Source organism: Zalophus californianus, chromosome 12, assembly GCF_009762305.2.
Source record: "Zalophus californianus isolate mZalCal1 chromosome 12, mZalCal1.pri.v2, whole genome shotgun sequence".
In the NCBI taxonomy this organism is placed as follows: Eukaryota; Metazoa; Chordata; class Mammalia; order Carnivora; family Otariidae; genus Zalophus; species Zalophus californianus.
The window spans coordinates 1,113,618-1,126,942 of record NC_045606.1 but is presented as its reverse complement, the minus strand read 5'-3'; the positions used below and the strand labels follow the sequence as shown (position 1 = coordinate 1,126,942).

At 60.4% G+C, this 13,325-nt stretch overlaps 1 protein-coding gene across 1 annotated transcript; it reads left to right on the top strand.

Annotated features, from left to right (window-relative positions):
- Nucleotides 1-2,899: 2,899 nt before the first annotated feature.
- IGFBP3 (insulin like growth factor binding protein 3) lies at nt 2,900-10,331 on the top strand. Its single transcript, XM_027574710.2, has 5 exons — nt 2,900-3,426; nt 6,554-6,780; nt 7,097-7,216; nt 7,867-8,006; nt 9,003-10,331. The coding sequence occupies exons 1-4, from the start codon at nt 3,018-3,020 to the stop codon at nt 7,990-7,992; spliced, it is 882 nt and encodes a 293-aa protein (XP_027430511.1). The 5' UTR covers nt 2,900-3,017; the 3' UTR covers nt 7,993-8,006; nt 9,003-10,331.
- Nucleotides 10,332-13,325: the final 2,994 nt, after the last annotated feature.

Genomic DNA, 13,325 nt, shown 5'->3' with positions numbered 1-13,325 from the left:
CTGGGGGGCTCACCCAGCAGGAGATCTGACGGAGGGACAATTAGGCTCCCTGTCCCCACCCATACCTCCCCTAGCAGGAAACCCTGAAGCTTCAGACAGCGTGCCACCGAGTTCTGAAATGAGATCCCCCACATTCCTTGACCTTCCTGTTCAGAGTCCCCTGTGGCAAGTGAGCCTGCCAGCCACAGCTCTGGGACACAGGGAGGACTCAGTGCTCCTGATGTCCGTCCACACTGCGTGGGGAGAGAGACCCTGGAGGGGGGGTGGCGGATCAGCCGGGGCCTGGGCAGAAGGGAGACCAGGAGGCTGATGTCATAACGGGTGCAGGTGCCTGTGATCAGCAGCAGTGGCCTCAAAAAAATGAGAGCCTCACGTCATGTGCTTACGATGACAGGCTGACCCCAGTGGTCACTAACCATAATCAGGCCAACTGAATTTTATTAGGGAAAAGGATCTATTCTGCTTCTGTCCATTTTCCCACGGCTGTACGTGACTCTACAATCATTAAGCAACTGTGTGCCGGGTAACTTCGAAGGGGTGGCGGGGACCATCTTTCCACTGACTGCCCTAGTTTATGCTAATTAACCACCACCGCCAGATGAATCAAAGTCGGACAAAATCAACTAGCGTGATGCAAAATTTAGTTTTCCGCCCATCCAAGTCCCCCCCCCCAACAGTTACAATCTGGGGGGAAGGGGGATCCCTGCAGTTTTGTGACATAAAAATGAGAGCATATTGAAACATAATTCTCAGGGCTCTGGAGTGGCTCTCTCATAATCTCATAATCTCTCAGGGGCTGCCCACTGCCGCGGACCCACGTGGCTGTTGCAGGACTTCACGGAGAAGGGATGACAGTCCCACCTCCACCCGTGGTCGTGACTATTCCTGAAACTTACGGTGGAGGCTGGGGTTGCCCGCGGGCGCGGCGCCCGGCTCTCCGGCGCCCCCTAGGGCCTCCGCGCGACACCGGCACCTGCTCTCCCGCCGCTGCCCGGCGGGGGCTGGGAAGCCCAGGGCCGGGGAAGGACCCAGGTGTTCTCCTGGAGCTTCCCAGCCGCCACTCGGGACGACAACGCTGCAAACGTGCCACGCTGCCAGGTGGCCGGCGCGGCTCCCGTGTGACACTGTCCTAAACTCAAAGGCCGACCTCAGGGATCTTTGGCTGCACAACCGGCTCTAGTTTCAGAATCGAGGTCTCCGTGGATGTAGCAACCCTCAGGGAATTTTCTGCTTCCCCTAATTTCCCAGTGCAATCGGAGACCCTGTTCTCGGGGGTCAAAGCAGCTGACATACAGCTCCAAGCAGGGCTGCATGGCAGTGGGGCAGCAGGGAGGTCGCGTACAGTGTACGGTGAACAGGGCGGGTCTCCAGAGCCCGGGCGCCAGACAGGAGTGCGCGCCTCCGCGGAGCTGGGGACGCAGGCCCCTGTGTGTCTCTGATCTCTCCTTGGAGGGCCTCAAGTAATGACTTCTGTTTTATCGGTTGTCTGTGTATTTGCTGTGAGCAAACTGGTCTTCCCATTCTAAAGAAGGACACGCGCGCACACACCTACCTCTGCACACACCTACACACAGCGAGGGCAGACAGACCGGGGGTGCAAGCTAGCTTCACCCACAGCTGCACAGGGGGCTGGCCCGGGGGCAAGGGGGACCGCAAGGGGGTCCTGAGGTGCGGTTTCTACTGTAAACTGCACAACGCTCCCCCAAGACACCTGTCCACCTCCTAGGGCAAGACTCCATTTCCAACACTGTCCAGGAAAGTCCCCTCCCGCGGGGGTCTCTTCGGTTAGCAATGCTGACCCACGTGCTCTCGGCAAAAGAGCCTTGCAAAGGGCAGTTCCAGATTCAATCCTGGACCACCGGCGCCCTCTGTTGGTCGCCTCGGGAAGGAGGCGCGCAGACACCTTTGCAAACACCGGTCAGGACTTCACCGTGGCGCACAGACAGACAAGGGAGAATCCCAAACAATCCCCACTGCGACGCCCCGGAGAGAGCTCAGTACAGGGATACAAGGTGGCCTGGGAAAATGATAGTAAAAATAACCAGTTGCGAGGACTATTCTGTTATTAACGACACCTCGGCAGTCCTCGCTTTACTGCTTTTATCATTGTTTTGTTTGGGCCGTAAACTCTACTTGAAAACATAATCAGGGAGAATACCTATGACCGCAACAGTGGTGATGTCCAGGCTCCGACAAGCCCTGCTAAGGACCCATCGCCAGCTGGGGGCTTCTCGTAAAACACCCAGGGAGGCTTCACGGCTGCCTTGGAACGCGTGAAGACCACGTGCGCACCGGCAGATGCGCATTTCTATGTCCCGGGAGGCAGGGAGGCAGAGGGAGCGAACGGCCCCGCGGGTGCAGAGAAAACCAGAGACCTCGACGCGAATCAGGTAGTCCCACTCAGAAATGTCCCACGACCTTCCCGACCCGAGGACTCAAATTTTGCGAAGCTCCGCAAAGTACACTCGGTGAGGTGCGGAGCACGCCAGTCTCCCGGACACCAGCTCTCCACGGGGGCGACCTCACCCACGCCCGCGGGGAGAAGGGCGGCGGCGGCGGCGTCGCACTGGCCAGGGGCGCCAAAGACGCCGGCGTGGCCGAGGCGCCCGGGTGGCCAGAGGTGCCGGGGACGGCGGGGTGGCGGGGCTGCCGAGTTCCCCGGGACGGTGGGGTGGCGAAGGGACCGGAGTGCGCGCGTGGAGCAGGTGCCTGGGCGCCCGCGCGCTGCGCGCCCCCGCCCCCAGTCCGGCGGCCCCGGGTGCGGCGGGAGCCCCGAGCCTCGTGTGCGCCGGCCCGCCCCCTCCCCCCCCATCCCGCGCGCCGTTCCGGGGCGTGTCCTCGGCCACCCGGCTTCTATATAGCGGCCAGCGCGCTCGGGCCGCCCAGATGCGAAAACGGCGGCGCCGCGCTCAGCACTGGTAGCTGCCTACCCCACTCCCGCAGCCTCGCGCCGCGCGCTTTCGCCCGATTCCTGCGCGCCCCGGCTGACCGAGCAGCGGGCCCCCGCGGTGGGCGCCATGCAGCGGGCGCGCCCCGCGCTCTGGGCCGCGGCGCTGACCGCGCTGGCGCTACTCCGCGGGCCGCCGGCCGCACGGGCCGGCGCGGGCTCGGCGGGCGCGGGCCCCGTGGTGCGTTGCGAGCCGTGCGACGCGCGCGCTCTGGCGCAGTGCGCGCCGCCGCCCGCCGCGTCCGCGTGCTCCGAGCTGGTGAGAGAGCCGGGCTGCGGCTGCTGCCTGACGTGCGCGCTGCACGAGGGCCAACCGTGCGGTGTCTACACCGAGCGCTGCGGCGCCGGCCTCCGCTGCCAGCCGCCGCCCGGCGAGCCGCGCCCGCTGCAGGCGCTGCTGGACGGCCGCGGGCTCTGCGCCAACGCCAGCGCCGCCGGCCGCCTGCGCGCCTACCTGCTGCCAGCGTCGTCCGCGCCAGGTGAGCCGCCGGCGCCGGTCGGCCCCGGACGGGGGCCGAGGCGGCGCCGCGCCGCTGCGGGGACCCCCCGCCCTCCCCGCCCTCCCCGCCCCCGGTGCTGTAGGCGCGGAAACCAAGGCCCCGCGAGCGAGTGCGCTCGCCGCGGCACGGTCTGCAGCCGGCCGTCCACGCGCTGCGTTCGCCGAGTGCGGAGTGCTTGCAAATTACTAAGCGCTTTCGGCAAAACTGGGTCAGAGGTTTCCCGGGCAGGGAGGGGGAGGGTACGAGGTTGTCATGACCGATCCCATACCGACGAGCGTCTCCCCGCCCTTGGTGCGGGCGCAGCGCGGCAACGTGAGCCTGGACCGTGCGGCCCACCTCGGGAACGCGGCTTTCGTGTCCCACAAACTGGGAGCGAGCGTGTTTATTCCAAGCGGAGGGAGCTGGAGGACCAGGGAGGCGGTCGGGGCGAATCTGGACTGGAGAAGGTGGGCGGGCACCTTTGTAGGAGATGGTGCTTGTCTTTAAAAATTCGAACATTTGCACAGACTTTCGGTGTGCGAAGCAATGGCACGTCTCGGGGTGCGCCAGAAGCAGTAAGGTGGGAACCGGGTATTGGCATCTTTTGCCTTTGGGCAACCTGACGTCCAGAAGGTAGTGCCTCCCCAAAGTCCCCCAGAGGCAGAGAGGAACGTGGGGGCTGAACCCGGTTTGCCACGTCCTGCCTCGTCCCCCTGGTGCGCCCCATCCGCCCCGGTGCCTGGATGGCCCCAGACCAACGCCAGGTGCGGGGCCTTCAGGGAGTGTGGACTCAAAAAAGATTTCAGTGATGGTGCAGGGGAGTGGAATAAGCCTCAGGACTGTATGGCCCTTAATCCGAAGTGGAAGGGATAGGGTCCGGTTCCTGGGAGCCCCGAAAAGACAGAGACTCGGCCACTGCCCCTCGCGAGGCTCTGAAGGACATCACGCTGTTCCCAGAAAGCAGTGTAAATGGAGTCTGCAGTTGTTGCTCTAAATTCTCCAGCAGGCTCAGCCAGCCTCCCTGGGTTCTGTGAGTGGAGCTCCTGCAGAGCTGGAGGCCGGGAGAATTCTGCCCTGGCCTCCAAGGCACCAGGCTGGACAGAGCTAGTGGGCAGGCTCCCACCCTGGACTGACAGGAGGGCAGTCCCTTGTCATTTCAGGGTGTGCACATTGCCACGCCCGGGTGAGGCTCTGTCTTTGCTAGGCGGGGCTGGCTCTGTGGATCCCAGAGAAACGAACACCATTCCAGGATTGGTGAGAAGGCAAAATTCCAGTTGCCTAAAACGTGCGCCGCTGTATCCTGGTGGATTTAAAATCGCCAGGTGCATTTGTCTCTTAGGGCAACTGCGGCGTTTGCTGTGTGCACTTTATTCTAATAGCGTGTTTTCTGGGTATTCGAAAAGTGATCTGAGAAGCTCTTATAGACGCTGCCAATTTCAGTGACCGGGTTAACGGGTATATTATGATTACTACTGTAGTAGCTCCGCAGTATGGGTTGATGTGTTTAACTAAAACGTGGTTAACAAGCCTGAGATTTTATGAGACTTATAAAATCTGTGGGGGTGGGGAGGTACATTTAAATGGCAGTCAAAAGTTAAGATTATCTGTTGCTTAAATGCAGAGGTTTTGTGTTCCTGCTGAAGTCAGCAGGCATTAGAAAGATAACCTGGGAGGTTTAAGAAATTACTCAGTTCTTGGAAAAGAAATGCAAATATGTTTATTTACATACCCTTAGCATCTCCTTTGTTCCCAGCACTTCCCTGAAAAGGAAGGAAAAAAACCCTAAGGTTAAAGGACATTGAAACCAAATTCTGCCAATTAAGAACCCACTGTATCCGGCGCTGGGCTAATTGGTGCTTCCCCAGACGCCAAACTCCTTGGGAGCTCAGCCACCCCTCCACCTCCAGCGACTCTCCTTCCCAGGGGAGGAAGTGGAGTCCCCAGGGAGGAGAGGGTGTCCCCCAGCCCCTGGTGAGTGCACCTGCCCTGGGCGCGTCCTGCAGAGATTCTTGTCCTTCAGCCAGCCTGGGGAGCGTCCTCCACGAGACATTTGCCCCTGTCCCCTAGAGCCGGAGGTCTGAGCCCGCTTCCCTGTGGGCTGCCACTGTGCATGAGGGGCAGGGCCCCTGGAGGGCGCTCGGCACCCCCAGGCGTGGTAGATTCAGGATCAGATGGTGAGCCAAGCCCCTCCCAGGATGGAGGCAGGCTGCTCGTTGAATGGAGCGATCGTGTGACCCACAGGGGATCCTCAGCAGCTCTCCCCCCGTAGCCACCTCCACTGTTCATCCTGGAAAAGGAACCCCGAGAGCGTGCTGGCCCCATGTCAGCCCTGCGTGTAGTCCATGCCCGTGAAGCCCCAGTGACAGCTGCGGACACCCAACACCAGTGTCAGGGTCTCAGTTCTCTTTGTTTTAGTGTGTGGGTCACAGAACAGTGGCGGGGGTGGCGGGGGGTCCCTCAGGGAGTGAGTGCTCCAGCACGCACAGGGTCTGTGCAGCTCCTCAGGACGTTCCAGCCCATGTGTGGACAGTGAGTTAGAGACGTGACAGTGGGACCCGCCGCACAGTGCCCAGAGCCAGGGGAACTGCAGCCAGGCTCAAAGGGGAGTGAGCTTTCCCCTGGGCCAGTCGGCCTGGTGGCACAGGACAGCGGGGGAATCAGCCCCTGCGGGGCTTGTGGACCCCCACCCGGGTGGCTGTCCCCACCCGGCGCCTCTGACTCAGCAGGGCTGACGGGTGGGGCAGAGAGCGTACTGGTCCCCCAGTCCCGGGAGGCTGCAGTTGGGGTGGCCTTTGGGGTCTGAATCCTGGGCACCGTCCCTCCTCGGGCGTGCCCCCTGCTGGCGGAGGGTGACAGATGCTGCCGGATCCGCGATGAGAACCCTTCCCTCCCCCCCCCCACCACTGCTCAGAAAGCACACATCAGATTCCTTTCTAGAAAGCGGGCTTCCAGTAGAGTGACAGCCGTCCACTGCTAGTACCGTGGAACAGCACTTTATCCAGGTGTTTTGGAGTTGCTGGATGACATTTCCGCCTAGCTGGGACTTGGTCGCTGTGGTAATGTTTTGAAAAGACTGTTGCTAACTGCGGATGGCCGTCACACCCGTGTGCCCCTTGCACTTTTCAAGGAAACAGCAGCGAGTCGGAGGAAGACCACAGTGCCGGGAGCGTGCAGGGCCAGGCCCTCCCCAGCACACACCGGGTGCCCGAGGCCAAGCTCCAGCCCCTGCACACCAAGATGGACGTCATCAAGAAAGGGCACGCCAAGGACAGCCAGCGTTACAAGGTGGACTACGAGTCCCAGAGCACGGACACCCAGAACTTCTCCTCCGAGTCCAAGCGGGAGACGGAATACGTGAGCCTTCTCCTCCTGGTGGGCGGTGCGCTGAGTGTGGGGGGACCCTTCCCGCTGCGGGATCCCACGAGGGTCCAGGTGGAATGACGTGGGTAGGAGTGCCTCGAGGCTGGCGGTGTTCTGTTCACCTGCTCTCCCAGTCCCCTGGCCCGTGGCCACTCTCTGCCCCCCAGTCCCGGGCCTCGCTCTGGGGACCTCATGGGAGACGGGAGCCATGGTTGGGGGTCGTGGGGATCGCGTGGCAGGTCCCTCCTCGAGTGCATGGGATTCTCTGAGGCCGCGCGCGCTCCCAAGTAACCCGTGGCTCTCCCCACAGGGACCCTGCCGCCGGGAGGTGGAGGACACGCTGAACCGACTCAAGTTCTTGGACATGCTTAGCCCCAGGGGCATCCACATCCCCAACTGTGACAGGAAGGGCTTCTACAAGAAGAAGCAGGTGAGTGGCGTCCTCACCAGCTTCCCTCCCCCCTGACCCGCAGAGCCGTGCACCGCCGCCCCGGGGCCCTGGGTTAACTGAAGGGACACGGGGAGACGTCGAGAATGACCGTCACAGGGACATGAGGTCGTGGGCCAGAAAGCCTCCCTGAGATCCCCTGTTGGTCCCCCTCCGGCCCATCCTTGCCGGGAGTCCTGGCACGTTGGGGGGCCGTTAATTCAGGCCAGGCTAAGTGCATCTCCGGAGATGAACTGTTCCGAGACAACAGCATCCCAGGCGGCTCTGCACTGGGACAGTTCCCGCCACGGTGGCTGCAGAATGATCGAGGCCATGGGCCTCCTGGTCTCTGTCGCACCTGTTTGCCACCAGCCATTAGGCAGCAGCTTACCTGCCACCTGCGTATTCCCATCAGTCTCTTGCTCAGCAGAGCCGCGCTGAGAGCCCATCTATGCGCCTTGGCGAGCGCTCTCAGGTGCCCCGGGCAGGTGGGACGTTCTTATCCCCGAGGGGCGCAGAACTGCCCCAGCCTGCTTCTCCGGAGAGCCGCCTCCACCCCCCACCCCGCCCCAGGCATAAGAGCCTGCCTCGCCCTTGGCCCTGGGCGCCTGGCCCGCCATCAGGGTTCACCTGTGTCCTGTGCTCTCCGGCAGTGCCGCCCCTCCAAGGGCAGGAAGCGGGGCTTCTGCTGGTGCGTGGACAAGTACGGGCAGCCCCTTCCCGGCTTCGACGCCCGGGGGAAAGGCGACATTCACTGCTACAGCATGGACAGCAAGTAGACGCTGCTCGCCACGTAAGCCGGGGGGCCTGGGCTCGGGGGCCGTGGCGGCGTGTCTCGGGAAGCGGGGACAGACCCCGCAGGAGGGTGCAGGGCCCCCCCCCCGACCCACCTGCAGCAGCCCAGGGAAACAGGGCCTGTGGTCAGATTGTCTCAGAGGTACTTGGAGACCCTTGGAAGATCTTGGACTTGGACCTGTGCACGTTCACACACACACATACGGAGAAGTCCAACAACCAGCCTTCCCCGCACCACGGCTGGTGGCTTGTCTTCACAGGCAGACTGTTTTAACCCTCGAGGACTTGTGAAAGGAACATGCTTCTCACTCACAAGTGTGGCTGGTTTTTCTCTGTAAAATGCTCTGGATATTTTGATAGTCTGTGATTGATACCATTGTAATAAAGTTTATTTTCACCTAACACAAATATGAGATTTTAAATGAGATTCATGACTTCGAAGAATGCGGTCGTGTTTGACACTCCTTTGCCTTTTAATAAACGGGAGAGCCATTGGAGAAAACAGAATAAATGTGTTTTGTTTCCTCAAGACAAATTTAAGTAAACAGAAGAAATTTTCATTTTTTTTTTAAGATTTTATCTATGTATTTGACAGACAGAGAGCACAAGTCGGGGTGGGGGCAGAGGGAGAAGCAGACTCCCCGCCGAGCAGGGAGCCCGATGCAGGGCTCAACCCCAGGACCCCGGGATCATGGCCTGAGCCGAAGGCAGACGCTTCACTGACAGAGCCACCCAGGCGCCCCAAATTTTTCATTTTTAGTTACAAGTTTTGTTTCCCCACAAATTGGAAGGAAATTCAAGGTTCTGGGTGAGACTCGGGGTCGGTGGCCTCTGCCTGAGTCTCCCCTCTGTCAGGTGCTCCTTGGCGACATGTAGGGTGAGCCCCCCCACCTGCCTGCAGTCGGGGGTCTCGCCCCCAGTGTCTCCCCACGGGAATTGAGCCTTTCGAGGTGGGGGAGTTATTTCAATACGTTTCTTTTTCTGTTTGTTTTAGTTAATGTGGAGCTCAGAAACGCCTAATTTTGCACAAAAGACTGCCAAGGACACGATCAGCATCTGGCTACAGCCTCAGTTTATCTTTCTTTTTGTGGTGAATTGATTTTTCTTTTAGCCAAAGTTTAGAAGATGTTCGCAGCGCCTAGGGTTCTTGTAGATGGTGAACCGGAGCGTCTTCCACTTCGCAGGAGTCGATGAGACGTGGCCGGGTTTTTCTTCTTGCTTCCTCCAAACATACACTTACCCTGCACCACCGCGCGGCCAGCCCTCCCACGTCCTGGAGCGCGCCCGCGTGTGTGCCCACGCAGCCCACCCTCCACTTCCAGATCCAGCGAGTGTCGCTTCTGTAGAGTGCACGCCTCATCCCCACTCGGTAAATGAGCACAGGCCTCGGCGAAGACAGGGAGCCCCGCAGCCTGGTGCGTCTGGACATCCCAGTGCACCTGCCGGGGGCGGGGCTTATATCCAGGAGGCCCGGCCCTGCTGATCGTGCGGATCTTCAAGGCGCCCTGGGGAGTAGCAGAGAGTAAGTGGAGTTTTACATGTCAAAAGAGACCAGGAATGTTCCCCGGAAGTCTGGGAACCTGTGAAGACAGGTGTTTCTGACCCGCCCCCCCTCCCCCCCGGGCCTGGCCTCTGCCATTGACTCCGCCCTTTTCAGAGGCCACGGAATTAGTAGGATTTTTCAGTGACTGCAGACAATAGCATTTTTCCATTTAGCAATTCAAGAACGACTTTAGTTTGGAGGATAAACTCCTTAAAGGCAAAAATGTTTATTTTTCTGTCTCTCCCTTGTCCTCCTTGGCACGAGATAAAAAGAGTAAAAATAGTTGTTATCACCCAGCAAAGAGGGATGGCTTGTCGGGGACACTGGGGCCAACCAGAGACTCCCGTGCCCACTGCACTCGGACCCCCACCCCCACCTCTCTTTCTAAGTCACACATATATGCAGAGAAAGTATGTTCTTCGTGAGGTGTTACCCTCATATACCCCAGATACGCCAGGACCTGTGCTAGATAATCGTAGACAAGATGTTAGCCCCGCTAGAGAAGAGAAACATGGCCTCCACTGAGGCAGGGCGCCGGGGCCGGGCCCAGCTGCTTTGCCGGAGGCCCGGCCTCGGGCAAGTGAGCAGGAACGCCCCAGGGTGGATGCGCACAGCACACAGCTCTCCCTGAGAACACGAAGGGGTCTCAAGACATTCCGCCTACCTGTGAGCTTTCCTTTATTTTTTTAATTAAGTTTTTGGGGGGAAAAAGGGTATTTTTGAAAAGTTTGTCTTGCAATGTATTTATAAATAGTAAATAAAGTTTTTACCATAAGGAAACCCCCGTCCCCGTGTTAGTGACTGGCTCCGGGTTTTGCGTCACTAGGGAAATCCAGGAGAGAGTAAGATGTTCCGAGCACAGCTGAAGCCCCCCGTAGACAAATGCCTTCGCCTGTCCCGCCTTCGGGGATAGAACCCCAGCAGGACCCCTGGGAGGCCTCTGCTGGTGCCCACGGAGGCACTGGGCCACACCTGCTGGGGACCTGCAGTTCTAGGAGGTGGATGTGGGCTCATTCCCGCCGCAGGAGTGCGCAGCAGATGAGCAGGTAGCCCTCCGTGGCTGTCCGGCCTTTACTGCATTTAGGGGGTGCCCCCCCGGGGACCTCTCTTGTCACCACTCTGAGTTCAGGGCCAAGCAGGGCAGGCATGTAACACACACTGGACAGCCTCCCCTGTGGCCCTTTCTTCTTTTCGCCCCTCTGCTTGGAGGGCAGTGGACAAGGCCGGAGGAGAGGGAGACCCGGAGGATGGTGGGTGGGCTCCCGCCTTGGTGGCCCTGGCATAATTGTGCAGGTGCCTTCAGGCACCGATGACGAATCTCCCGTCACAGAATGGCCTGTCCAGAGCCATAACTGGCCCTTTAAAGAAGCACCTGAGATGGGTCCATCCTGCAGAACTGTATCGAGCTCCGTAGCTAGCGTCAAGCTCCGTGGGTCTTCATAGGACAAACGAGGAAGAGCATGGCACAGACGGTCCACCGTCGGTGCACCGTCAGGCGGGGGCTGTGCCTGCCAAGCTGACCCGGAGGAGGGAGGGAGCCCGGGAGCAGAGCAGGCCCATGGGGGCAGCAGGTGCCAGGGGGCCGTGGGGTGCTTGGGGTGCACGAGTCCACGAGGTGTCTGGGCATCCAGGACTGGAGTGCCACAGGGCCTTTAAAGCCTCTGCAGGTGAGAGCCACGTGTGATGTCAACTCTCCAGGCCCCTGGGCCGGCCTTGCTGGGAGCGTGGCATCCTGTGCCCTCCCTAACCCCCACTCTACTTTGACCCCTTTCCTACTCCCTGCCCTCCTGTCATCTCTGATAAACACGTGAAGTTGCACACGTCTGCTCCCCTCCGCACCAGCCCCTGGGAGTCCCTTCAGCCCCCCACACCACGTGTCCCCAGCCGCCATCCCCCAAACACACACACAGAAATGAGCATGCCAGGGCGTGTGTGTCACCGGGCCCCGGGGGACACAGCTGCTCCGGCAGCTCTCCGGAGTCCCCCGGGGTCCGACCAGCCAGCCACATGCAAAAGTGTGACAGCGGTGTTGAGGAGGGTGTCATGGAAGGGGCTTCCCCACCACGGCAAGCTATCCAGAGAGGCTCGCCTCGTTCGGCCGGACTCCTGGGACCTAGCACTCCTCCCAGACACGCGCCCGAAGGCGGTGCTGGAGGCCTGCACGCGGCACCAGGACGTTTTCAACTGAAACACGTTCCTTGGAAAGGAGTGTGAGGTCACCCACCCTGTTATTGCTGCCAGCGATACGGAAAAATGCTCAATGTGGGTGAACACGAGAGCAGATGCTGTCGTACTGTGTACACGCCCACGTGCCCACACACGCACTCACACGCGGGTACACATGCACACAGGCGTGCACACAACATGCATACACGTACACAGAACATGAACCCGACAAAAAGGACACACAGCACGGCGTCCGCCCTGGTTGTGCAAACGTAGACGCGGTCTTTATTTTACTTCCACTTCATTACAGTGTCAACAATTTCTGTAGCGACGTGAATGTATTCCTTTTAATTTGGAAAAGGCGGCTGCTCATCTCGCCAGGGCCACTGCCTGTCGCTGGGGAGCCTGGACAAGGAGCCTGCGCTTCTGGGCTCCCCGCCCCCAAGTCTAGCACTGTCCCCAACCTGGGAAGTGGCCTGGACCCCCCTCCCGGCCTCCAGTTCAACCAGGATTGCCTTTCCACCCCATCTGTTCTGGGACAGCGCCCACAGGCAGTGCGCGAAATGTGCAAAACCACTGCTCCTGGGGAGGAAGGCAGCACAAGCTTCAGGAGGGGCTGGGAAGGAGCAAGTACTGCACACAAACAGCCACCCTTCCTCTCATTCCCTTCCCTTGTCCGCTTTTAATGTGGGAGCTGGTCAAGGAAGGCCTCGTGGGGGTGGCTTTCCAGTGGGACCCAAGGAGGCCAGGGAGCAGCCACCCCACGCCGGGGCCACGGTGAGCCAGGTGCACCTGACACCCGATGTCTGCGGGTGGGGGCCGGGTGGGGGACCCTGAGAGCCCTGGCATTGGCGCTGAGTGGAGGGGGAGGTGACTGGGCTGCTCCAGACCCCCGCCGCCCCCCGGGAGGCTCAGGTGGTGCACCCCAGGCATATTCTGAGCACAGGGCCACATATTTGCGGATTGAATATGGGGGCTGAGGAAGACATAGGATGAGCGACCCCAGACGGCATTCCAGCTGAAGAAGCAAACGGGGGGAGGGACTCCAGGATCTCCATGCGGTTAAGGTGGAGACACCTGCAGGCACGGCCCTCCAGGCAGCCATGGAGGGGTCCTACGGAGAATGTCAAGGTCATTGGGAACAGTGAGGAGCCAGAAGCCCGAGGCGATTTTGAGGGGGGGTGCCCCAAGTCACCGTGTCGGGCAGGAGTCGGCCAGGCCAGTGATGCTGCAGCGTGCACCCCCAGGAAAGGGGTCGCTCTCCCTCTGCCCCCATCAGTGCCCCTCCACGGCTCAGCACCTGTCAGCACCTGCCCCACCTGCTGCAGGTGTCCTGAAGGAGTGAAGTCAAGGCAGGGCAGCGAGATGGGTCACAAGCACAGGGGTCCCTTCCACGCGGGGAGGTGGCAACTCTCCTGAGCCAGGCGGGTGTGCGTGACCCACTGCAGACTCCCAGTGCTGGACACCTTCCCTCGAGCTGCGAGCTTCGGGTGGGGCCACAGACCCACACGGCAGGAGTTGCCAATGCCCTAGGCAACGAGGGTTCACAAGCTGCAAGACCTCTGAACAGCACAATTGTATCAAAAGGTAAACAAAGAAGTAGATCAT